Here is a 24970-nt window from a genome sequence, read left to right as displayed (position 1 = left end):
GTGTTAACTCTGGCCTCAGTCTTGCAGTTAGCCTTGGATAGACGATAGCACTCAAGAACTGGAGGGTTTTAAATGTTTCACCCAGTCACTATGGGCTTGTCATCCTCACGTCAATGGCAGAGAAACGTTAGAGACAATAATCCAAGACAAAATTAATTGGTGTTTGGGAAAGTAGGGGTTAATAAAAGGAAGCCAGCACAGATTTGTTTCAGGCAAATCATTTATGACTGACTTGATGGAGCTCTTTGATGAAGTAATGGAATAGTTTGATAAGAATAGTGTAACTGATGTTGGCTATACACAGTTTCTGGAGGCATTTGATAAAGAATCATGTCATGGGTTTGTTAGCAAAATTAAGACATAATTGAAGGGGCACGGCAACATAGATACAAAACAGGGTCAGGGACAAAACACAGGTGGTAAAAGCTGATTTTCAGTCTGGTAGGATGATCCACTGGTGTGTCTGGGGGTTTGCATGAGGACACTGGTCATTTTGACACATATTGATGATCTGGATTCAGGTACACAGAACATCATTTGAAAGTCTGCAGATGATAGAGAACTCTGACATGCCGTAAACAATGAAAATGATGAAGACACTTAGGAGAACAAAGATAGATTAGTAAAATGACATACAAATCATAAATGAAATTTGACACCAAGAAGTGTGAATTTTTACATTTTGCTCGAATAAATGTAGAGAGCCAATGTGAGGTATATGGTTTAATTTTCATGTGGGTGCTGGAACAGCAAGGCATGGACTGTATGTAGATAAATTATTAAAGGTGGTAGGAGAAATGAAGGACAATTTCCAGTGGCACAAGTTTTGGTAACCAGAGGACACAGATTCAAGGTATTTGGCAATAGAAGCAGAGGTGAGATGGGAAACCGTTTTTACACAGCAAGTTATTGTGACCTGGAATGCACTGCCCAAAATGGTGATACAACCAGATTCAACAATATCTTTCAATAGAGACACGGAAGTAAAGCCATTTATGATACTTTGCTGAAAGAACAGGAGAGTTGGATTAATTGGATATGCCTTTGAAGAGATGGCATAGATACAAGGTCCTGTGCTATATCTCTCTGTGACTCTAAGATAATTTTATGGCTGGACAAGAACACCTTGACTAGGGAGGCAAGTACTTCTGGTACAGAGGTCTTCATCTCTGTAGTTGACATAATTTATTGTAGAAGAAAGTAAAATGAACCAAAGAAATTGGAATTAATGTAGCACCAGTCATCACGTCAGGACATTCCAACATATTTTACAGCCAATGAAATGCTTTTGAAATAGAATCATGACACTTAATTTGTACAAGCCACATCTCAGAAACAGCAGTGAGTGTATTGGTGATGTTGGTTGAGGGATGAATGTTGCAAAGGATTTGATTAGAATCTCTCTGTTGCTTAGGTAGGTCTGTAGAATCAGTGTCTTCTTCTGGCGAGGCAAACATTCCTTGGTTTCATGTATCATTGTCAATCTGACACCCTCAGCAGTGCAATGCTGTATCAGTAAGTACAGCTGCGATGCCTCAAGCACTCCTGTTCAATTTTGCAAACTGTTTTGTGAATATTGAAAAGTGCAGTTTGCCGTGAATTTGTTTTGTTCTCAAGTCACCTTATTCTTGCAGATGGGCAGCCCTTAGCTACTGGTTAACTCGGTAGGTTTATGTAATTACAGCTTTAGAATGGTTTTCCAGACTGCCTGGGTAATATGAATCATGGATCTGAAAGCAGGGGTTGGATAGTGTGGTTCTTGGACTGAGCTAGCCCTGCCCCAAATCCCTTTATGGGTTTTCTTACCACTCTGAGCTGCAACACAAAATACAACACAGGCTGATGTAGCGTCTATTACTGCATTCTTGATTCCCCAAACATTTTTTTTGCCAGTTGGGAAACATGGATTAAATGACGTTGGATGTAGATCTTGAGGGGACCATTGAACATAGAAAGAAATGAACGAATGTGAACGCTTGAGACTTATTTTGACCGAAACACAGTGAAAACCCAGGAACATTTTGCAGCATCCTGGCTGACAAATGTGCAGGTATCTCTCCAACAGCTGTCAGTCAAAATATATCCAGCGCAACGCTCTGGAATGGATACAGTGGGAGTTCCGCCAATCGGTGGAGGCGGTGGGCGGGACACCGGGGCGCGGAGCACGCCGGTAGTTGTAGTTCTTCTACACGTGCCCATTTATGTTTCCCAAGGCAGTGCCAAGGGGCCAGAAACTCCAAAAGGGCCGGTTCTGGGAGGCGCTTCAGGCTGCAGTGTGGCTGAAGGGGTGGGGCAGAGTGTTGACACTTTGTGAAGGGGTGTGTACCTGTTATGTATTGAGAATGAAGTGCTGAAGCATACTGAGTCCACATTCACTACTTAAGATGTGAGCCACGTTTTGTCAGCTCTCATTACTCTGCTATTATTTGAACTGGGGCGGCTCACGTTTGCTAATGCGTCGCCTCTTTTTATGTTGTTTCATTCTTCTGGGCATTTCATTGCTTCAGCCGTGCGGTGCTGGAAACATATTCACTTCCAACACCCGCAGTGGGGGGATTTGTCACCGAAAAATAACTCTGCAGAATTCAACGTGAAGTTACATATTTTTTTTCCATTTAAAACTGCAGCAGATGAAATGTCCAGTTCCATTGACTAGAACTGGTTGTTTTGATCGAGAAACGCATGCATGGATATGAGCAGTGCGGATACAGCTTCCACTAAACTGCTGAGTCTCACACAACGGTAAAACAGATTTCAATATTATTTTTAATCTCTGCTTTCATTCTGCCTGTTTGGGAATAAGCGGGCGCCTCGCCACAGATCGCCTTAACATGTTGAATCAGGTTTGCGGTTCCCGAATGTTGCTCGAGGTGCCAAGGCAGACGACCCGAAGGTATTGTCAAAATACTGTCTGCTACTTTGTTATCGATACAGAGAGAGAAATAGCAGCCCTCTGCGCTGAGGAGGAAACGAGAATTCTGCACTTTTTCCACCATTTCTTCTTGTTCCCTTTCAAACGCGAAACTTTGCTGTTACAGGGTTAAGGGAAATACCGTATTATTTCAAGCAATCAAGGACAAATATTTATTATCTGATGGCAAACAGGTGTTTTATTATTAAAAAGCAGGCCCACAATCAAAGTGGGCGTAGTGTACTGAAGGCTGAATGCTACTACACTCCATCAATGAACTAACTTGCTTGGGTGAATTGCATGGTTTTGTTTCTCTCCAGTGCGGATGTACGGTAATGTACAGTAGACACCAATAGCAAACGCGAACAGTTTGTTTTGAGGTCTCTTTTTAATAGTACGGTATAATCATAACTTTCACTCCGCATTATTCAGAATTTACCCATCCTGGGAATGTTTTATGTCATTCCTACCACCTGTAATTTTCTTAACGATCAATAATAATAATCTCTAAGTAATTTGATTAGGGCTATTATTCAGCATTATGTCTTTGTACACCTAATTGTACCACATTTGCATACTAAACGGTGGCTTGTAATATCTAACGCGCGTTGCAATAAAGGAGGGGAGGATATTCCCCCTTTGAACGTGAACTTGAGAGTCCTTGTGGACATTAATGTTACAAATCTCTTTATTAGATAACCTTGCTTTTTGAATGGACTGGATCCATTTGACGATTAGACAGATTTTATGAAATATTTTACAAGATGCAGTGTTATTAGCATGTTGTTTAACAGTATAACAGTAAGGGATTACTAATGTAATACTTGAAAAAGGTTTTTAGCAATTGTTATTTACCATATTTCCATTTCCAGGCTCATTAATGTGTGATACAAATATAAGTTGCTGCTAAAGACATGACTGTTAGTGAAAACTATTTAAATCACTCGTTATTTGATATTTTTAAAAATCACATGGGAATATTGTCTAATGTCTAGCTGCATAAGATTCAAATATGTTTTCCCTGACAGGCAAGCTTCATTGAAAAACAAACTCCTTGTTTTTGAAACCTAGCAGGAATTGAGCTCCCCTGATGGGTCAGAGCATAATTACAGTGAGATATAACTAAGCTGTACAGGTCAGGAGAGTCTGGGGTCTGATGTCTGCCCATGCTGTGTAAGTTGCTGCATCTCTGGGTTGGAAATGGGAAATGCTGGCCAACCAGGTTCCCTACTGCTTCCCAGTCAGTGACCTCTGCTGGAAGGCTCTGCACTGATATTTGCTGAAGGTAGATATGTATATGGCTGTTTATTGAAGAAAGGTTTGACTTTGATTCCTTCCAAGCAAACTGAAGGACTGTTGGAACCTATTGAACAATGCTCTGCATTAATCAGTGCTTTCAGGAGAGGAGAGACAAGGGAAGAATGCAAGAGTCAAAAAACTCCATTTGATCACAATGCTTATAGCTTAAATAGTGTTGCAGATGTGAAGCTGATGCCAGTTTGAATGTAGTTCAAATGTAATTGCCAAATAACAAGAGCTTTTCCAGCTTTTTTTCAAATGTTTCATGTTTGCTTAATTCCTGAAGAAGGGCTCACACCCGAAATGTCGATTCTCCTGCTCCTTGGGTGCTGCCTGACCTGCTGTGCTTTTCCAGCAACACATTTTCAGCTCTTTGCTTAATTAGTATTGTTCAGACAACAGTGACAGTTATAGTTATGAGCAGTTATTTCAGCCACTTCTCTTGTCTCTCCCTCAAAATGTTCAAAACCATATACTTGCTTTTGATATCATTCATTGCTCATGCTTACATAGTTGGACCACATTCTCCTTGTTCCACCACTGTCACTCTCCCTGCCAAGATATTGGTGGAACAAATGAGCATTTCTGCATTGATCCCTCTCTCAGTGAAGCATTGGTCATGTTAGCGCAGCCTGCAGAAAAGGGCATCATTCCAGCAGCCACATAAGGTTTTAGGAACACAGCAGAAGGGGGTTTTTCCTTGGCAGACAAAGAGAGATACCTTATTATACCAGCAACCTTTTTGTAGCATCTATCCATATCTGCCGATAAAACCAGGGATTTCCTTTTTAAACCGGGCCTGAGCTTTACTCAGAATTGCACTCAATGATTTAAAAAAACTGCAGCGCATGAATCTTCTGATTTCTCATCCAACTCAAGAAGCACAAAATCTTTATATAAAATTCCTTTCGTTTATCAGCTGTCATTGTGCAGATATCATTAACCTTCACAGTTCACCTCAGTGTTGCAGGAGACTGCAATTGCAAACACTTGGGAGGCTGCTTCTGCTGAAAGCATTCAGGTTTGTTGACATTTTTATTGCCAAGTTGGCCACTCTTAATGTGCCTGTGAGTGGGACTGCCTGACAAACTGTCAGTCCAGTTGCCCAGTCCGTCTTAATCAGCAACATAGTGGTTAACATTTGCAAATGTTATCAAGCTCGGAGTGATACTTGAAGCAGCAGTGCAAAATGTAGCCAGCATTTTGGATTCAATCAGTTCAAACTTTTAAAAGCAACAAATTTAGAAAGGTGGGAGGTGGGGGAATGACTAATTTAATTCTAATACAAATACAAGGGGAGGAAATGAGTTACTATTAATGACCAAGTATTCAATCTTTTTAAGTCTCTCTGACTTATGTTGTTAGGCGATTGCATAGGACACAATGTCTTTTGAACTGAAGAAATGGACCACAATTAGCTGCTCCTTCCAGAAGCTTCGAGAAGCAGAGTAGTATCACCTTTCTGGAAGTTAATTGAAGCAAAACAGAGCAGCAAACAAGTTGGCTAAAGTAGGTTATGTACACATCAGCCAAACCAGCTCACTGCGGGGTCCCATTTCCCAAGATAAGATTCTCAAATGAAATTACTATTGAGCAGAATCCTCGAACCCTTTATCGATACATTAACGACATTATATTTAATTGAATCACTGGTTTACATCTAAAGCCTCACACGATCCAGATTGGTCCTTTCTTTGGAGGGTGGGTTAATTATGCAGCAAAACGCAGCAACTGATGCTGTTTTCAGGAAAAGCCTCATTGCTTTCGCTTCCGAGACCATGCCATGAGTGAACTGCTTGAGCTGTACCAGCTGGCAATGAGCAATTTTGCATGAGAGGTCTGGTGGCATTGGATTTGTTTCACTGATGAAGTGTTTCTCTTCCAGCTCTGCCTCTGAAGATCTGGGCTGCCGGCGTGGGGAATTCAGCAGGAAGCACTATGGTTCTGTGGAACTGGTAAGGCGAAAGGTTTCACCGCAACCGAGAATGACATTTGATTAAAAAGGATGGAAAAGTCTATTTGCCGAAATGCTGCTCTTAATTGCATATAGTGTCCGGTTAATTTCAATGCAAAATGGAATTATTGCATGAACAATTTTTCCATTGACTTTATGGCTGTGAAATCATAAAGCAAACGATGTGAATTTGCAAGCCTAGATGGAGAGATCATGTTTAGTTATGTTTTATAAATCAAAATACTAAACATTTGGTCTTTGCTAGTGTCACTTGCAAATTCAGAGCTAGATTTGAATGGTTAATGAAATGTCATGAAAAACACACAGTAAGCTGCAGGGCAGTCAAAGTACAATATATTTTGCATCCTAGTCAACCTCATGCAAACTCATGGATTTTCATATAAACTGTTGATATAATATTAACCCTTTGCATTGATGAAGTTGAGCTGTTTTCAGAGGTTGGTTGGAAGATATTGCTAAATAACAGCAGTTCATAATTGGTGGGATATAGCAAAGGAAGTCACAATTTGAGGAGCAGAATTTGTACGATGCTTTTATTCTCAAAATTCAGTCTTGTTCTCTTCCTGTGTTGTGGATTGGTTCCTCTCTTCTTCCTGTCCTTGTTTGACTATAACAGAGGTTTTGACCTTAAAAAACTAAGGTACGTTGCCAGTTTTGGTGTATACTTGATAGTTTGCAGACATGCATAAAAGAATTAACTAGTGGTGGAGGCTGGGACAATTGCAACATTTAAGAGGCATTTGGATGGGTATATGAATAGGAAGGGTTTGGAGGGAAATGGGCCGGGTGCTGGCAGGTGGGACTAGATTGGGTTGGGATACCTGGTCGACATGGACAGGTTGAACCGAAGGGTCTGTTTCCGTGTTGTACATCTCTATGACTCTATGACTAGACAGGTTTTCTTGAATTCAGCAAGTATTGGATTAGTGATAGAAAACATCCAGTTCAAACATGTAACTCTCTGTGGTGGGGTCTTCCTAGATGTTGCATCTCCATTCCAATGGACAAGAATGTGGATTCTGACTGAAAATTGTCATTTTTTAAATAGTTTCAGTTTTCTTGCTTCAGTTAATACTGCCATCTTTCAAAATTCCAATATCTGTCTTCAACCAATAAATTTAAAATAATATTTGACTCAAGAATCTTCATAGTATTTGTTGCAAGCAATTGTGTGATTATTTATAAAACACTAAACACAAATAACTAAAGTTTCAGGGATGAAAACAGAATAGACTGCAAGCAAAAGTATTAGCTTAAATAGCAAACCTCTCAAAGATTCGTGATTTAGTAGCTTCAGTGCTACAGCATCATAAAGAGTTATAAATTATGATGATTGTCAACATTGCATGAATTGAGCTTAACCTTTCTTATAAAAAACGCCGCCATATTTTCCCCTTTGCTGGCTTTTGTGGAAATGCATAAACAACAGTCCATTAACTGGGGAAGGTGCCAATATTCTGAGGATGGCTCCTGTTCAGAAGTGATTTTGGGAAAATTAACAAAAATGGTAAGAGCTTGTTTCTTGCTGGGGCCTTGGTTGAAAAGTCAATCACAAGCAATTAATACCAAATTACATAGTGCTCCAGGTGTAAGGAGCAAGGCACAAAACCAGACTTTCCAATTGGTGGCGGGAATCAGAGGGAGGGGTCAATTCCAGCTGACCTTCCTATCTCCATTGCTTATCTTCTGGAACATGGGTTTTTAATGGGGCTCTGATCTCAATGCTTTGCCACCTAATTAGTGGCTGGTGCGGGGAGGGAGAACACACAGGGAAGATACCCTCGGCTCAGATTGCCAAACTTTGCTGTCTGTTCTTCAAAAAAAGTAAGTGGATCTTCATCTTTCTGGGTAGTTCGAGAGCTAAAACCTGGAATGCGTTTGCAAGAGATGGGTTCTCAACATTTAATTGCTGCTCAGTAGAATGCTTTTGTCCAAACTTGCATTTTTTTTCCTATCAAATAAGACTATTCAGCTCTTGGTATTGACCAGCACGGGGCTGATCAGACCCCTGACAGCTGCCCACCTGAATGAAAGGCTCAGAAAGTGCCCTTTTTGTAGCTTCTCAATGACCTCAACATGATAACTTAGCCAGGTGGGCAATTTCACCTTCCTAGCTGACTCCACCTCTCAAATTCTTCACGAACGCAAGTAGAACCAGGAACGGAAACAGCTATCCAGCACACAGGGGATTTGTGCCTTTCATTTAGCCCATTTGCCTCCCACAAATGATGAGAAAATCTGACCCATGGCATTATTTATCTGAATTAATGGGAGGATTCAGAGGCAGCCCCACAGTGGCAACAGAAGTGAATGCTCCTCAAAGTATGAATCCATACATGCCAGCCCTCACTATCCACCTGATTCCTGCAGCTTCCTGCTCTGAACGCTATCTATATTATATGGCAACAGCAGCCACTTATTGGCCAAGCTCCTTTGGATCGCAGTGTGGAAATAGGTAGACTATAATGTTGGGTGGCAGCACTGAAACAAAAATAAATTTCATTTATAAACCACCTTTAAACTTCCAACACTGACCTGGAATAGGAACGACGCTGCTATTTGAAGTTTTAAGCTAGGATGGAGAGAAGCGATCAAAAACTAACCCATGGGATGCACGTTCAGCTGGCTTTACAAGGTAGGAAACACAGAGGTTCCTGAGGCGAAGCTGTAAGGAATCAGATCTTGACAGTGGGAAAGCCTGCAATCTAAGATGAAGTAAAGGAAGGGCCAAGGTGATGAGGCCCCAGTTAAAGGATACTCAGAACCACAGAAGTATTCTGCCACAGAAGAGGCCATTCAGCCCATAATGTCTGCAACAGCTCCTCAAATGAGCATCATTGCCAATGTCCTGCTTTGTCCCCATAATCTTTCACACAGTTTCTCTGCAAATAATCATCCAGTGCCCTATTTGAATACCTCAATTGAACCTGCCTCCACCTTTGACCCAGGAAGCGAAAGCATTTTATCACACCTCACCCTTACTTACTTCTTTTGGAAATCACTTTAAGTCGATGCCCCCTCTGCAGGACGGTCACTGGACTCAAAACATAGCCTCTCCTTCCTCTGCACAGATGCTGCCAAACCTGCTGAATTTCTCTCATAATTTCTGTTTGCGACATAGATTTCCTCTCACAAGCAGGAATACCTTCCCCATATCTAGTCCATTGAGAGATTTCGAAAACATCTAACAAATCTCCTGTCAGCCTTCTGCTCTCCAAGGAGAACATTCCCAACTTTTTCAAGCAATTCTCATCTCTAGCTTTCTTGGAACTATACCTATAAATCAATCCTGTACTCTCTCCAATGCCTTCACATCTTTCTTTGCCCACACTGAATCTCCAGGAATACTACACATGAGAATCTCCAGGAATGCCACACGGGAAAATCTCCAGCAATACAGCACGGGGGGAATGTCCAGGAATACCGCACGGGAGAATCTCCAGCAATACCGCACGGGGTAATGTCCAGCAATACAGCACGGGGGAATGTCCAGCAATACAGCACGGGGGAATGTCCAGCAATACCGCACGGGGGAATGTCCAGGAATACCGCAAGGGGAATGTCCAGGAATACCGCACGGGGGAATGTCCAGCAATACCGCACGGGAGAATCTCCAGCAATACCGCACGGGGGAATGTCCAGCAATACCGCACGGGGGAATGTCCAGCAATACCGCACGGGGAATAGCCAGCAATACAGCACGGGGGAATAGCCAGGAATACCGCACGGGGGAATCTCCAGCAATACCGCACGGGGGAATGTCCAGCAATACCGCACGGGGGAATGTCCAGGAATACCGCACGGGAGAATCTCCAGCAATACCGCACGGGGGAATGTCCAGCAATACCGTACGGGGGAATAGCCAGGAATACCGCACGGGGGAATAGCCAGCAATACCGCACGGGGAATAGCCAGGAATACCGCCCGGGGGAATGTCCAGGAATACTGCACGGGAGAATGTCCAGCAATACATCACGGGGGAATGTCCAGCAATACCGCACGGGGGAATGTCCAGCAATACAGCACGGGGGAATATCCAGCAATACCGCACGGGGGAATGTCCAGCAATACAGCACGGGGGAATGTCCAGCAATACAGCACGGGGGAATGTCCAGCAATACAGCACGGGGGAATGTCCAGCAATACAGCACGGGGGAATATCCAGCAATACCGCACGGGGGAATGTCCAGCAATACCGCACGGGGGAATGTCCAGCAATACAGCACGGGGGAATGTCCAGCAATACAGCACGGGGGAATATCCAGCAATACCGCACGGGGGAATGTCCAGCAATACAGCACGGGGGAATGTCCAGCAATACAGCACGGGGGAATGTCCAGCAATACAGCACGGGGGAATGTCCAGCAATACCGCACGGGGGAATATCCAGCAATACAGCACGGGGGAATGTCCAGCAATACATCATGGGGGAATGTCACAGGACAAGGTTGCAGAGTTATTGTGGAACAAAGCAGTTGGTGAATTTTGGTGATCGCGGATTAGTGTAGTTCATGAGGGAGAAAAATATATGTGAGTAGAACGTAACATTGCAAATGATGATGACAAAGGAGCTTCAGATTGTTTAGAGTTTGTAGAGTATGCAGTCCTGACGTCATGAAATCAGCTTGAGTGAAGTTGTGTTCAGAGCTGACAGTGATGACAGTTTGGGTTGGAGACCAAGCTGGAGGATGTTCCAAGGCCAAGTCTTTACCATGCCTATAGTGAGCAGATAATTGAACTCTCAAATGTTAATATTGTATGAGTGGAATTCAGTATGAATGAGCAGAGGTGGAGAATGCTGGACTCCATCAAAACAGTGCTGGAATTCCTGCCAGTGCACTTGTTCTTCGCAATATGTATTCCAACTCATCCACAGCAATGTCACGTGGGCAGAAGAGAAGAGAACCTCCAACTGAGAACATCCTGTCTCCACTTTTTTAGAGGAGATGAAATGCTGAAGCACAGCAAAGCTGGTGTGAGACGTGTCTGGAAATGAATTTATAATAACCTTTTGTCAAAGGCAGAAAGATTCAAAGGCTATTTTTGGCTGAAAGTGTAAAATTCTGAAGTATTAAGAGAATTTTATCATTGAGAATGTCTTCTTTAGTCATAAACAGTAACTTTAGTAATATACAAAAACTTCAACACTATTTTAAATGTGGAAGAATTCCAGTTGAAATACAAAGAGAAGGCTGGTTGTTAAGTTTTAAATTCCAGAGAGATTAACTGTCTGATAAGGAATTGATTTTGTAAGGAAACGAATATAACAATATGCCTCTCCATGAACTGGGAGGTTTAGCAAAGTTTAAACTTCATTATATTGAAACTGTTTCCTCCTTTTAATGCATTATTCATTACTAATATTAACATTCTATTAATTTTTATCTTTCATATGGAATTCTTACTTTTAGAAATGTGGCATTGACATATTGGAACAATTGAACATGCTTTACGAGGCAATATATTACTGTGTAACATGTTTTCATTAATCAAATGGTTGTAGCTATGTCCAAGTCAGTTTGGGATTTTCTCAGTTTATCCTGTGTCATTTTGCAAAATATTCTGTATTCTACAATATCAACAAGACATTACCATTTATGTTGGCTATATGGATTGCCAAATGCTTGAAAAAGTAGGGTATGTTTAACTTTACTTTTAAAATTATCACCATGAACATAAAGAAAAAAATATACCGTTTGGTAAATTGATCATAAATAACTCAAAAGAATCTTCTATATTGTCTGTAAAGGAAATTACTGATCATCAGACTCTCTCCCACTCTCAGGGTGAGTCTGTCAGTGGCTGTACAGGCCACTACGGCTACTACAAGCTCTGTTCCACTTGGGGCAGGTGGTTCATGGGTAGGGGTAGGTTGGGCATTGCTATGGCTATCGCTGCTTTTTCCCGGCTCCTGCTTTTTCCCGACGGCAAGTCTTGAGGTGCTCAACGGATGCTCCTCCTCCACTTTGGACAGTCTTAGGCCGATGTCTGCAGGAATGTCGCACTTCCCCAATGATCCCTTGAGGGCTTGCTCTGCCCACCAGGGGCCCTCCTACCATTTTGGAACTTGGACTAGTGCACCTGTTTGGAGAGTCTTGTGTCGGTCATGTGGATGATATTCCAGACCATCGCAGCTGATCAAGGGGTGGGGTCAGTGCCTCCATGGTGGGGATGTTGGCCTGGTCAAGGGTGCTGGTGTTGATATGTCCTTCTTCCCAGCAGAGTCACAGGATCTTGTACAGGCAGTACTGGTGGTACTGTTACAGTGCCTGGAGGTGCCTAATGTAGACAGCCCACATCTTAGAGCCATATAAGCAGTCTGGAACCAGCACAGCTCTGTAAAGCATGACCTTGGTTTCAGATCTGATGTTGTTGCCCTTGAACACCCTTTTCCTCAGGTAGCCTAAGGCTGCGCTAACAATCTGGAGGCAGTGCTGGATCTCTTCATCAACAGCTGCTTTGGCCGACAGGACTCTCCTGAGGTATTGGAAGTTGTCTGTGTTCTCTAAGGCCTCTCCGTGGACCTTAATGACCAGGGTTGGCTGCACAATTCAGCTCAGGTTTGCGGAGAACCTTCATCTTGCTCTGAAATGCTTCTGTGAAGATGATGACAGTGGTCTGGAGTACATCATCTGAGATTGCACACACACAGCTCAATAACACTGGTTGGGGTGACTTTGGTTTTGGATTGAAGGTGGTGGACATTGAATAATTTCTCACAGGCCCTGTAGGCTAGCCCCAATCCAGCAGGGAACTTGACGGTAGTGAGATGAAACACCAATGAGGTAGATCGAGAACAGTGTTGGGGCAATGACCCCTCACTGCTTGACACCGGTCTATATGGGGAAAGGAACAGTGGGGGAGCCTTTTGTCATTATCATATTTTCCATGTCATTGTGGAGCAGGCAAAGGATAGAGACAAACTTCATGGTGTGATCAAAGCAGAGAAGGACGTTCCATAATGCTTCCCGATTGATGATGTCAAAGGCCTTTGTAAGGTCGAAGGCATCCATGTACCAGGGGAGGTTCGTTTCTCTGCATTTCTCCTGTAGCTGTTGGGCAGTGAAAATCACATCCACTGTGCCCCTCCATGGCCAAAAGCCACACTGAGACTCCGGGGGGAATTCCTTATCCACAAGGAAGAGCTGGACCTTGGTGATGACTTTTCCGACGGCTGACAGCAGGGAGATTTCCCTGTAGTTACCACAGTTGGACGTGGTCCCTTTTCTGAAAATACTAACGACTGTGGCATCTCAGAGCTCTCCTGGGATACTCTCCTCCTTCCAGATAAAGCAATAAGGGCATGTCGCTGCACTGGGAGCTCTGTGCCTCTGCACTTCAATGCCTCAGCAGGGAGACCGTCTGCTCCAGCAGCTTGTTATTCTTAAACTCTTTTTCAGCTCCTCTTCTGTCTTTGAAATAACAAAAACCCAAAACATGGAGGTTAAGCAGAGAATTGGAGTAATATGTGTGCAGGTGTACAGTTTTTAACAGCTAACATGGTGCATTGGTATTTCCCAGTCATTACTTCACCTTAAACCAGAAGCTGATCAATGTTGCAATATGTGTAAGGATTACGGCTTGAACTCAACTTTAATGAATAACTGTGCTACGAATTTGAAGTTCGTACTTTGGGATAAAGCTGTTTTATGCTGATGCAGATGAGATAGAATTCCTTATTTTCCTCCTTGGAGGAGTGCCAAAGAGATTACAGCAATCAACATTTGAGGCTGCTTTTACTAAACTAAATTAGAGGGAAAATATAATATATTTGTAACAAGATCTATTGGGATACTGCACGCTTCTGCCTACTTGTAATGGCATGAGCATATAACTGAACACCTATCTATTTTACTGACGGGTTATATTACTTTACATGTTGTACATGTGCGACAGTGGTAGACCTTTCTAAACCATTTAAATCTATTAAAGTAAATGTAACACATATGTCAAGGGAGGCTATATCTTGCATATTCTTTGATGCTAAAGTTGCTCAGATGTCAAGATGTTGAGGTAGGAATTAGCTGAGTGTGCATCAAAGGTGAAATGAAAGGCCACAGAATTCAGGGGGGAGAATTCTACACTGATGAGGGTCACAGCTATCACAACGGAAGATGGTTGTGATTGTGCAAGCCAATCACCACAGCCCAGGACATCAGTGAAGGGCCAGGACCACTCAGCTCCTGACATCATTGCAGTTTTGGTTGACACATGAGCATATGTTCCAGAGGTGAGGTGAAAGTGGCTGCCCATGTACCAAGGCTGCATTTGACTCAGTGTGGCATCATGGAGCCCTAGCAAAACTGGAGCCAGTGGAAATCAGGAGAAAGACTCTTTGCTGATTGGAGCCATACCAGGCTCAAATGAAGATTGTTGTGGTGGTTGGAGGTCAGTAATCTCAGCTCTAGGGACACCTCTGCAGGAGTTCCTCAGGGAAGTGTCCTTGATCCAGCCATCTTCAGCTGCTTCCTCAATGACATTTTCTCCATCATAAGGTCAGAAGTGGAATGTTTGGCGGTGACTGCACAACATTCGGTACCATTGTGACTCCCATCTTCAACAATCACTCCTTTCACTGCGGATCTATCATGTACCACCTACAAAATGCAATATAGCTATTTGTCTTGGTTCTTTCTAAAGTACCTGACAAACACATGACCTCTCCTATCAAGAAGAAGTGAGGAGGACTTCTTAGGGTCACATGGGTTGGGTGTGCTTTTGACATGTCTGGCATCTAGGTCAACACCTCGGATTGTCTGTTTTTGTGTTTTCTGATCTCTTTCACCACAGAGAAGTCTGATTTCACAAAGTAACTTGCCAGAGGGCAGTTAGAGTTGAATCTCTTCGTAGTGGGACCAGTTTACTGGACTTAAGTTCAATTTTCCAATTGCTAGTGCTGGGATCCGAATGTTTGATCAATGAGCCCTTTATGACCCGTGTATGCTTGGCTGTGTGCCTCTTTTAACAATGGTGCAATGCAACAAACCTGCCACAGGCAGCAATCAGAAGTTTGAGAGAACATTGTTCTTGCTGTCTGGTTTGCTGGTCTCTGTATTGTGGGCCCACTCATTGTAAACCCCAAACACTGGGAGTGGAAGTGAATGGAACATTTCAATATTATCCAAATGCATTTTGAGGCAGACCAGGCAGCTCATATCTCATTAGATTGAGCTCCACCTCCTCTACATTGAGCAATTGTCTGTGCAATTTCCATTTCGGACTATTATTTGATTTTGTTATGGCTTACATTTTGTATGACAGGTAATCTTATGTATTTCCCTTCTTTAAACTTGTTATTATTTAAATTTTTTGATCAGGCTTTTCTCTCATGACAAGCTTTTAGTTTTCCTATATTTCCTGTTTGCACGCTGCCTTAGGAATGAAAGCTTTGTGGGAAACCCATGAAAATAAGTTGAACTGTCATTGGACAATTCATTTGTATGGGTGTTATTTCTCCTTTCTGCTCTGGGAATCTATAATTCTTGTTGCCTTTTGGAGCTGTTTTCCTCCCTGTTGTTATGGCCAAGATCTGACCCCCTCAAAGTATTTTAAGAAGGTAGCCTAGACCCTAACTTCTTATTTTATGGGTAGATGTGAAATGCTGTGTTCCAAATGCAAAATGACTGGTCAAACCACTTGATGTTAAGCAAAACACAATTTATTTAAACACTATAATTAAAATAGCAAAGTAAAGAAAGACAAATTTAGAATGACAACTCTACTGGAAAATTTAACAGACTAATAGTGACAGTAACTATTACGAGTCAACTGCTTCAATATAGTAACATCCCATAAATACTCCGCTTGACAAAAAGACAAACTCAGACACAGATTCTTGCATGCAGTTCTCCAATGCAGGAAGTAAAGCCATCAAGAGAAAATTCAGAGAAAGTAGCAGCTAAGAGGCATTCACTGAAGCTTCCAACATTTTGGAGACCCCAATTGCTACTGTTTAAACCTAAACCTAAAAACTAGAGAACTTGGTCTGTGAGAGCTGGCCCATCAAGCTGCTTTCATTGTTCCAACTTCAAAACAACCCCAAGGCCTGACAAATTGTTTACTTTCTTGAAGACAGCTTGCCATCTCTGCCTTACGATCTCTCTTCAAAAATAAATCAGGACAGAATAACCTCTCATCACCACATTGTGTTTCTTCTGTGTTCCACTCTCCTCTTCCTTTACTGTCCTTATCACTTTCACCTTCTTGGTCTTCACACTTCCCAAACCAATTCGCTGAGCAAAAGGGAGGATTGCAGATGCTGGAAACCAGAGTCTAGATCAGAGTGGTGCTGGAGAAGCACAGCTGGTCAGACAGCGTCCGAGGATCAGGAAATTGACGTTTCGGGCAAAAGCCCTTCAATCAGAAATTTGCTGCTGACCAGATTTGACTTCATGGGCAGCTTGGCACACGAATGATGTATTAGCAACATTGTTTGAAAAAACACAAATTGTTCTATTGTGGACTGTCGCCAGCACCCTTTTGTGCAATTACCTGGCGTAGGTTCACAGTCCCTCATTGTTATTGTAATTGTGCGTAACTTCAGTCTGCTGCATTGTATTAGAATAAATGCTGAATCAATATTTTTGCGAATTAAATAGAGCAGGTTGTGGGTTAGAGACTTACTAAATGTAATGGGAAGGAAAATATACAAGAGATTTAAATGAGGACAAACACTTAGAGTCAAATTGGCGGGATATTTCAGTTGTGATTTTTATTGTAAGCCTGTGGTAGAGAAAGAAATGAAACTAAAGGTATTGCATTCATTGACAAACCTAATGACCTTCACAAGATTGTTCCCAAATGGCCTACTGTTGAGGAGAGATTCGGATGAGTTCCTCCTTATGATGGTCTTGTTAAATAATAAGGTTGCTTTTGAGAAGGTAACATCGATAGCTGCTTTTAAGGGATGCATCCTGGATTAACCAGTTAAAATGTTGTGGATTTGTCCAGTGTCCTAGATGAGCCAACTTCTACATTTTGATTCTCTCCTGCAAGGAACCAGTGCATCTGGGAGAAAGTACACCCCGTAAAATTAAGTTTCTTTTGATTTAAACAAAACACTGAAGATGGAACCTGACAGTATCAAGATAATTGTGAAACTTTATGCACCAAATATGAAATATATTTCGAAGAGCTATGTCACATAAATGTTGTCCAGTGCAGGCCCAGTGATCGGATTGGACTCTGACTTATAGCTGGAGTGTTTCTGATGCACTAAGTGACTAACCACCTGATGAAGGAGTGGCACTTCGAAATCTAGTGCTTCCAAATAAACCTGCTGAACTATAACCTGGTGTTGTGTGTGATTTTTAACTAAATTTTGAAGGAATTTCTTTCACAAACTGTGAATCTGTCAAAGGAGTGTCAACATGTAACCACCAATGGCGGTGACATTTAAAGACAGCATTGGATGTATTAGTTAATAGCGTACTACATAATGTATGAGGCTAATCAGTAACAGCTATTTGAATATGTCGCCATCACTGACATTGAGTTACTGGATATCACATTTTCAAGTTAAGTTGGTGTACGTAGCACTGTTTTCTCTTTAATCAAATGCATTCAGTTTGTGCTGTCATTGTTGCTAATCTATTCTGGTTACTGCTTCAAAGTGAGGTGATTGATCAGGTCCTTTTCCCATCATCTGTTTTGTGAATACAATATCTTTGTTGTGAGATTGTATTTCCAGTGTTGTATATCTCTATGTTTGGACTAATTAAATACATGAAAGTGACCAAAGATATTAAAATAAATTAAATTGGTTCGTTAAAGTGAATGAATGAGAGTTTCATTTAAAGAATTCTCATCCCCACTGACCCATAGTATTTATACCAACTGCTAATATTCATTGAAAACCATCATGGTGGAACAATGGAGTATATAGGCAAAGCATACCCCATAAAACTATTAATTTTATCTGTCAGATTTGTAATTCCTTTCATTACAGTGGGCTGAACTAATAAGAACATAAGAACCCAGAGCAGGAGCAAGTCTTCTTGCCCCTCAAGCCCGCTCTGCAATTCAATACGATCATGGCTTATCCTTTCATGGACTCAGCACCACCTTCCCCTTCCGATCACCATAACCCTTAATTCCTTTACTGTTCAAAAATCTATCTACCTCTGCATTAAAATAATTTAACAAGGTAGCCTCAACTGCTTCATTGGGCAGGGAATTCCACAGACTCACAACCCTTTGGGTGAAAAAGTTCCTCCTCAGCTCAGTCTGAAATCTGCTCTCCCTTATTTTGAGGCTATGCCCCCAGTTCTACTTTCACTCACCAGTGGAACAACCTCCCTACTTCCACTTATCTATTCCCTCCTTAATGTTTCTATCAGATTATCCCCTCATTTTTCTCACCAGTTCTTTTCAAACTGAGAACCTTGAATGAAACCTACTAATTGGTGAAAGGATGAAAGTGGTCCAGGAAGCTCTCAGATCCACACAAGTTGAAGTGACTGCTTGGGCCATTTCACTCCTGTTTTACTTGACATTTGTCTGTGAAAGTGATTCCCTTAATTGGTGTATTATGTAATTCTTTTTTGGAGTCCAAATTCTCATTAAAATGTCCATGACAAAAGTTCCCACAAAAGTACAAATGGAGATGGTTATCCAGTAGACCAACTTACAATGGCACAGAACAAGATGTTTGCCATGACATATAATTGTGCGATGAAGCCAAGGTTTGTGTTTGGTGGAGAAGGTGTGGTTACCTTGTCTGAGATGGCCATTGCACTTTAATGCCAAACTCAAAATCGTTGCCAATTTACTTGTCAGTTTGCAGCTAATTGAAGTTAAAGAGAGAGGGCAGAGTTACTTACTGTAGAGTTTACAAGAATTGCAGGATGGGACCTTACAGAAAGTAGGATTTCATGGAGAGTGGTTCCAGTGAAAGACAAAGTCTGTTCCAGTGTGACATAAGAATGAGTTCTCTGTGAAATAATGAAGAGATGTGAAATGAATTCAAATATCCCAGGGCTACTCCAGTGAGTGTCTTAATTTATGTTGAGTTGAAGTCTTACCTTTATGGTATCGAATGTGCCACAAAGCGTTTTTAAAATATTGGCACTGAGCTACTCCAGTGGAGAATAGCCTGAGCATCAAAACTTACAGCTCAGATTCTGAGCACTGTCTCAGTGAAACGTTTTGCTCTTGAAAGTGTCAAATCAAAGCACAAGATGTTCACCATAATGTACAAACTGTGTTTAATTTATATGATGAAGCTAAAGTTTGTGTTCAGTGGAGAAGGTGTGGTTACCTTGTCTGAGATGGCTATTGCACTTTTAATGCCAAACTCCAAATGGTTGCCAATTTGCTTGTCAGTTTGCAGGGAATTGCCTAAGCATCAAGACTTACAGTCATATTCTGAGCACTATCTCAGGTGAAATGTTTTGCTCTTGAATGTGTCAAATCAATGTGTAGATCTGCTCTGTCTGACACTGAGGCTCAAGATTCTGTCACAGAGTTGGAAACAGGTTTCAGTAAAAGACTGCGACTCCATGCATGTTCGAACTTGTGTGGATAGGTGTGCCTGACTGCACCTTATCACTGCAGGAGTCATTTTAAGTTACAGGGAGAACATCACAAGTTATAAATAATATGCTTCATTTATCAAAATTGACTGAGCTTTGATCCTTATTATTAGTTGTTGGGATAATTGCAATTTTTGTAACGTAGTAACTATTAATAAATTAAAGAACTGGGAAGTGGAGTTTTGTTGTCAGAATTTTAGGACTAAAGTTCCCACAGGGTACTGAAAATATCTCTGCCATTCTACCTGGTATTTTAGTTAATTTAAGATCTCTTACCATAGTGGAGTGTGAAAGACTGCTGATGTTGTACTGTCGGTACTGTGCTTGACGCAAATAGAACAATGTCCCAGGAACTGCCTCGGGCAATGGGTGGGGTTGGGTGCGGAGTTTTTCGATCACTCACCCAGAATCCAGCATGTCCTGTGAAAGGACAATAAATCTTGCACCTCTTTATTCATTCATGGGAGATGGCCATCACTGGTAAAGTCAGAGTTTGTTGTCCATCCTTAATTGCCCTTGAGAAGGTCATGGCAAGGTGCCTCTTGAACATGCTGTAGTCTGTATCGTGGCAGCACACCCATAGTGCAGACAGGGAAGGTGTTCGCCCAGAGGTGAGAAAAGAATGGTGATATAGTTATAAAGCGGAGTGAGTTTTATTTTCTTGGGATTTGAAAGATGGAGCTCTGCGTTTCTAGTTTAGGGAGAATCATTTGGAAAATAGGTTGGACATGCTGCATCTCCCAAAGGCAACATGGTTTCCTGGTCAAGAGCTCCAGAGCACGGTTCTGATGTGTTTGATCACTGAGCCCTTGCTGTTCACAGTGGGGCAGCTTTGGGAAACAGTGCTACCGTTCCCAAAACCAGTCGTCAGAGGGTGACCCTCCTTAAGGGTCCCATATCTACAATCCAATAAATAGTTATGAACAGCGAAAATTCATTTTTTTTATAAAGGTGGGGAGTAAGGAGTACTTTGAACATAATGTATTTGCCACCCCGTTCTGAAGAAGGGTCACTGGACCCAGAAAGTTATCTCTGATTTCTCTCCGCAAATTCTGATATTTTCAAGCAGCTTCTGTTTTTGTTTCGTATTTCCCTTGCCACCTTCTTTCTCCTTCATTACATTGACCCAAGGTACCCAGTGAAAAATGATGGTGTGGTGAGTCAGTGCATTGTGGCAATGCTGTAACATGGTATGCAGGCACATTATGCTGATGAATCAGAGCGCTACAGTGTACGGGTGTTTGCTATCAGTGGTGCATGGTTGTGATGTATGTATGACTGGAGACAAATGGTCACATTGAAAGTGAAATGGAGTGGTGCAGTGGATTCACTGATTGTGCCAAAGAAGCTCAATGGAGTGATAGTGCAGGATCTTAGCGAGGTTTGAGAAGATTTATAGTTCAGGTTGAGGTTCTAGATGTAGGTTTGCTCGCTGAGCTGGAAGGTTCATGTTCAGACATTTCGTCACCATACTAGGCTTCGTCTGGAGGCTCACTGAAGATGTTACCTAGTATATGGTCATATATGGTTACTCAGTACAGGATCTTCTTCTGTTGAGCTGTGCGAGCTGAGCTGGTGGACGTAACTCTCAAAATGCTGAAATTTTGACCTCCTGTCATACCACCCAGATTAGGAGGTGAGTAGAGACCATTTTCCTCTGGGAGAGACAGCCGAGTTTGCTGTTGGTACCGAGCACCTGAGTTCACAGTGACTTTGTCAATGGTCAGGGAACTATTGGTCCATTGGCTCTTTCAATTCCAGATCATTGATGGGGAGATCCAAGTCGGGGCCAGAAAGTCAGAAAGTTAAAATAATGAGAGCTATCAAATTGACTGAAAACACAAGAGCAATTAAATAGATTGATAATTGGGATTGACCCACTTACCCTTTTGTTAACAATTATAATTTATTTTCTACTGCGTTTTATGTGACAACAGGGTGGAAGTGATTTGTCAGTGAACAGGAGTTTCAGATTCCTGTGGCAGGATTCATTATTAAAAGGAAACTAAAGATTTTAGAATTCACTTGGAGACAGCAAGGAAATGGCATAAAATCTCATAAAGCCCAAGGTGTTACAAAATGTGATTGGATGTAGGGATGGGTGCCAATTACTGGAAAATGGTACTAGGTGAGATTGGGATATCTGGTCAGCACAAATGAGTTGGACTGAAGGGTCTGTTTCCGTGCTGTTTGTCACTAATATTTATATGGAAGTCCGGCCTGATAATGAGAGTCTGAAATAAAAGCAAAAGCGTAATCAAAACTGACCGCTGAAGGCGAAAAAGGAAAGTGACTGACCTTTTACTTGCTGATGGGTGAAGAGGAGCAACAGCTGGCAATGTTTGACGAGCCCCCAATTCCGTGGGAGTTATTGTTCATTCCGTGAGACATTGTTCATGGCGTGATCACTCGCACCATGGTGAACCAATCCATGCTCCAATGTAAACAGCAAAGCTGGAGGAAGGTGCTGTGCTTAACGAATGCTTTAAAGTCTTTTCCATAAATTGGAAGAATTGTATTTGAAAAACAAAAAGCAAATTTGGATGTTGGGGTGGCATGGGGGGATAATTGTGAAATGGTGAGGATTTGTGCCCTCCACCAACAACATCAGCCTTCACTTTTCAACCAGTCTCAGGACGTGGATCAGAAACAGACATTGCTGGCCAGACTCAGCAGGTCTGCAGAGAGAGAAAAACAGAGTTAATGCTTTGGGTCCAGTGACCCTTCTGCAGAATGGAAGTTCTTTATTTTTCCCAGGATTTGAATGTTGCTGGTAAAGGGGGCAACCCTCACTGACTGCTGGGTGTCCTTGATGTAGTGATAAACCTTCTTTCTTGGAGTGAGTTCAATCAACTGGATGACTGACTAGGTCACTTCAGGGGTAGTTAAGAGTCAACCATATTGGTGTTGGACTGGAGTCACATATAGACTGATCTGGGAAATGGATGGCAGATTTCCTTCACTAAAAGATAGAAGTGAACCATTTAACCTTTAAGGGTCATCTAACAGCTGTGTGGTCATGTTTCCCACACCAGTATCATAGTTACAGAATTATAGAACCTTAACTTCATATTCTTAAAGTGCTGTAGTGGGATTTGAAATTGGTCTTGGGTTACTAGCTCAAGACTATGTATTAGTATTCTAGCAACTTCATCATGGTGCTACTATCCCTAGATGCTTTGAGAGGCAGGAGACAGAGAACTAAAGGACTGTAATGGTGCTGTACAACTCTTGCTTTTGCTACTTACATCTTGACTTTACACTTGATCATCACTCTGTGCAAAGCGGCTGGGCATTGTTGGAGAGCAAACCTGTTGCCTGACCTTGTCCAACGTTGGTTGCATTCCTCTACACAGCTTGAGGAAGTCCTGAGTCAGACCTCCTTGGAATCTGCAGATAACACTCAAGAGACAGCTCCAAGCAACAGTGTAGCTACCTTGGCCTCAACTTTACAGATTGATCAGTTGTCAGCTCTTTATTCTAATTGCTGCCCTTCCCTCCCTTACCCTCCAACTCTACAACAGATAATTTGCTTTAAGTTAGAATTTTCCTTGTATGTTTTGCATTAAGCAGTCCATTTCAGAACGTGTTGTAACGTCTATTCCCCAGATTCTAGGTTCCCAAAGGAACAGGTCAAACAGCTGTCAGATATCCATGAGGTGACAGTATTTACTATCTGTGCAGCTTTTGGGGATCAGCCTTTTTAGACTGACAGGGGTTTATTGACAATCCTACTAACATGGAAAAAGCTGGACCTCGCCCGCATGAGCTGGGAGCTCAATGATGTTGTTGAAATAAAATCAGTCAGAGGTTTTGAAAACTCCTTTGTGACAGACCAAATATAAAGGAATTCTGGTCACATATTGTAGGATAAGAAGATGTAAAGGCTATTTAATGTCACGTTAGAGACCTGGGGGCAATATAGACTGAAGGGTTCGTATTTCGCTTTAAAAGGTTTGTCGACACAATCATTTGGAAGTGATATAAGATTACATAAGGTTATGGATCAGACCAGTCCCCCTCAAAATATTTTAAGAAGGTACCCTCGACCCTAACCTTTTCTTATTTTTAAAGGCAAATGTGTAATGTCTGTTCCTAATGCAATATTAATTCGTCAAACTACTCTGTGTTGAACAAAATACAGTTTATTTAAACTCTAGTCAAAATACAACCAAAGAAAGAGGAATTTAGAATAACTTATCACTATTGGGAAATTTAATAGAAAAATAGATACAGTACCTGTTACTAATTAACTGCTCTAATATAGTAGCATGCCATAAACATACCCCTCGGCAAAAAGGAAAATTCAGATACAGATGCAGTTCTCCCCTTCAGGAGGAAAAAGCACCATTAAGAGAACATTCAGAGAGAGTAGCAGCCAGGACATATTCACTACAGCCTCCAACTCTGTTGAGACTCCAATAACTTCTGCTTAGTGCTAAACCCAAAACCCAGAGATCCTGATCTGTGAGAGGTGGCCAAACTAATTCAGGCTGTTTAAAAGGCCTACCAAGCTGTTCACTCTAGTGGCTCTGGTAGACTGCTCAGGACCTCTGTCTCACAACTGCTCTTTAAAAAAAGGAAAAAATAACCTCTGAAAGTGACAGCATCGTCACAATAATTAATAGGAGCTGCTATTTTTCAGGAGCCTCCTGGTGGAAGTGATGTCTCCATCCACACATACTTAGCTTTTTGTTATGTTTGCATAAAGTTTCATGTTTGCTGATCTCAATATTTACCAGCCCCTACTCTGGACTGAACCTTAGCAAAATAGCGGACGTATCAATTTGCATTATCCAATGGATGTCTCCTTCCATTATACAAAACAACGTAAAGCAGCTCAATACTTTCCCAGGTATTTTATGGCTCTTGATTTACCTTGTGATGGTTTTGGAGCAGGTATAACATCTGACCTGTTCATAGTGAACAGCGCAGTGTGAAGGAAATTATTCTATTTTCATTGTATGGATTGAATGGCACATCTCAACTTGGACACCAGGAAAACGTCTTGTTCTTCACCAAGAGACTACCATTGGGTCTTGGATATTCATTGGAGCAAGCAGATGGGATTCAGTTCAACACTTCTTTTGATAAGTTTTGATGATGTGATCCTCCAACACAAAACACTTTGAATCAACCCAGAGGTAAGAAGCAAAAAGCCAAACTGACATTCAGGATTTCACCTGATTAATTGATCTGCTGCCTAAGTTAGTGCGGAAAATGAAAATTTGTGGTGAAGGAAGCACCAAAATG

The 24970-nt window shown here is 41.8% G+C and overlaps 1 protein-coding gene across 5 annotated transcripts in view; it reads left to right on the top strand.

The window, feature by feature from the left end:
* garnl3 (GTPase activating Rap/RanGAP domain like 3) overlaps positions 1-24970 on the top strand; it is a 444876-nt gene that overhangs the window by 61518 nt on the left and 358388 nt on the right. For 4 of the 5 annotated variants that reach the window (XM_060841090.1, XM_060841088.1, XM_060841089.1 and 1 more), the window contains exons 1-2: positions 2387-2742; positions 6096-6165. In XM_060841090.1, coding sequence (XP_060697073.1) covers positions 2687-2742; positions 6096-6165 — 126 coding nt within the window. In that variant the 5' untranslated portion in view covers positions 2387-2686. Of the gene's footprint in view, positions 1-2386; positions 2743-6095; positions 6166-24970 lie in introns of those variants that run through there. The other variant, XM_060841087.1, reaches the window with a different exon arrangement.

This window comes from Hemiscyllium ocellatum, chromosome 21, assembly GCF_020745735.1.
Source record: "Hemiscyllium ocellatum isolate sHemOce1 chromosome 21, sHemOce1.pat.X.cur, whole genome shotgun sequence".
In the NCBI taxonomy this organism is placed as follows: Eukaryota; Metazoa; Chordata; class Chondrichthyes; order Orectolobiformes; family Hemiscylliidae; genus Hemiscyllium; species Hemiscyllium ocellatum.
The sequence above is the reverse complement of the archived record's forward strand: the minus strand, read 5'-3'. Positions and strand labels throughout refer to the sequence as shown.